Source organism: Harpegnathos saltator, unplaced genomic scaffold (genome assembly GCF_003227715.2).
Source record: "Harpegnathos saltator strain DR-91 unplaced genomic scaffold, Hsal_v8.6 scaffold264, whole genome shotgun sequence".
NCBI lineage: Eukaryota > Metazoa > Arthropoda > Insecta > Hymenoptera > Formicidae > Harpegnathos > Harpegnathos saltator.
This window is the reverse complement of record NW_020230055.1, coordinates 31,242-33,288: the sequence shown is the minus strand read 5'-3', so window position 1 is coordinate 33,288 and position 2,047 is coordinate 31,242. Positions and strand designations below refer to the sequence as shown.

Genomic DNA, 2,047 nt, shown 5'->3' with positions numbered 1-2,047 from the left:
TCGACTGTTATAATTTGTAATAAACGTATATATATATATATATATAAACATATACATATAAAAAAAACATTTATTTTTTATCCCCAGCGCAAACAACTTTATCGCGTTCGTGAATGTCGTTAGTTCATCACATAGCAACATCAGTAGCGCGTGACCTAATGCGCCATACGCGTCCTATTTTTTTCATAATCGAAGGTGTGCAGACATTGAGCACTGAGTTCGATGATCGTCCTGTAATATATGTGTAGGACGTTCACAGTTTCGATATAAGAATCAATCGTGATTCGTTTTATGGATCTTATTTTTCGTACACGTTAACGTATCTTGGTGAACGTATACGAAAAATAGGATCCATGGAACGCCGAAATCAGACGCCGAATTCGGACACTTATCCGGTGAATGCTTAGTCGCGCGTTCGGTTCTCTGGTTCAACATAAGATCCACCATCTTACGTCTTGTGAAGTGATCGACGAAAAAAAATGAATCAACCGAGACGAGTCAGCGTCACGCGCGCGCAATTTGAACAAAGATCGGTATAAGTACTAAAATGGCGACGGCGATACGGTCAACGACGAATATGCAACGCGATCGAGAGTACACGCGCGACTTGCAGCGTTTCATTCGCGAGTACAACGACGAAGCTGTAAAGATCAAGCATCTCGACAGCAGCAACAACGGAGCGGCAGCGGACGGCCACGTTCGCCTTGGTGCCAAAGTAGCACGATTTTTGGATCTGTACGAGGACCGTTTGCAGGCGAGCGACCGTATGTTTCTGAGGCGCGAAACGGTAGCGCGAACTATGCAGGCGCTCTTGTTGCGTTCGATGCAATTGAGCGGATTTGATGACCTCGCCATATCTATGAGCGGCGCGCGAAATCTGGAACACGACTTGGCCACCATGCGACGCCGGTTGGAAAATGCTCGCAACAACATCGACGTAGATGACAGCGGCGGCGATGACGTGGATCCGCGTACGGATACACGTGGACTGTATGAATACATTCCGTATGAAAGTCTCTCAGTTTCTCTCGACGACTTGCCGGGATACGAGGAACAACATCGTCTCATCGTGAATGCGTACTTTGATTTTGACAGTAGCGCATGCAATGCGAAACACAACGCTCGCGTCACCAACAATTCAATGGACGGGCGCAAACCTCGTACGAAGGCCGGCGCCAACGTGATTTTGTACGGTCCTCCGGGTACGGGCAAGACCGCGGCTGCACGCGCGGTCGCGCAAACATTGCGACTCAACTTGGCGTTCGTGAACGCTGAGAATCTTCTCTCCTCATATCGATCCGAAACGGAAAAGAACTTGCGCATCCTGCACGAACGTATGGGCGCTTTAGTTCACGTAACCGGCCGCAATGTTGTTTTGCTCATGGACGAAGTGGATGACTTGGTGAAGAATCGCAACGGTAGCAGCGGCGCATCGCCTATCAGCAGCGGCGATTACAGCTTGCTCACGCGGTTTCTCACGATACTAGAGCCCAACGACAGTACGAATAACTACGGCGTGTTCAGCGTGTTTACAACGAATCGATTGGACAATTTGGACGATGCGTTTTGACGGCGATGCACCGCCGTCTTTTTCGGATATGTGACGAGTCGTGCGTCTTTGGCCACTTTGGCCGGTCGCTTTCTGGCGGATTCGATGGGCAACGTCGATGATATTTCGCACAGCAGCGCGGCCATGGACACGTTCAAATACTGGGTACCTGGCGACTTCGCTCGCTTCAAACGCGAATTCGTAAAATCCCAGCGCATGAGAATTTACTTGCAACGCATCGGTGTATTAGAGCTGTAACGTCCTGCGACGTTCTCTCCATCATATCATTTTTTCGCCTCTACATCAAAAGGCCAGCGAGACATATAGGTAGATTCAACCATCAAAAGTAATTGTTACTATTAAAATTTACCGATAAAAGTTCATAACTTTTAAAATAATAATTTTAGAAAATTGCGCAGTGCGATTTAAGGCTCCTTCAAAGTATTACAAATTATGTCCTAATAAAATTTCTGTAAGATCAATAGTTTAGAAGTTACG

At 47.0% G+C, this 2,047-nt stretch overlaps 1 protein-coding gene across 1 annotated transcript; it reads left to right on the top strand.

The window, feature by feature from the left end:
* The first annotated feature begins 547 nt into the window (after positions 1-547).
* On the top strand, positions 548-1,570 carry LOC112588670 (AAA ATPase forming ring-shaped complexes-like). The gene has a single exon (XM_025299331.1). The coding sequence runs from the start codon at positions 548-550 to the stop codon at positions 1,568-1,570; it is 1,023 nt and encodes a 340-aa protein (XP_025155116.1).
* The last annotated feature ends 477 nt before the right edge of the window (positions 1,571-2,047 follow it).

What these genes read in the sequence shown, in the direction of transcription:
- LOC112588670 (XM_025299331.1), top strand. Translation starts at nt 548, where the DNA reads ATGGCGACGGCGATACGGTCAACGACGAATATGCAACGCGATCGAGAG.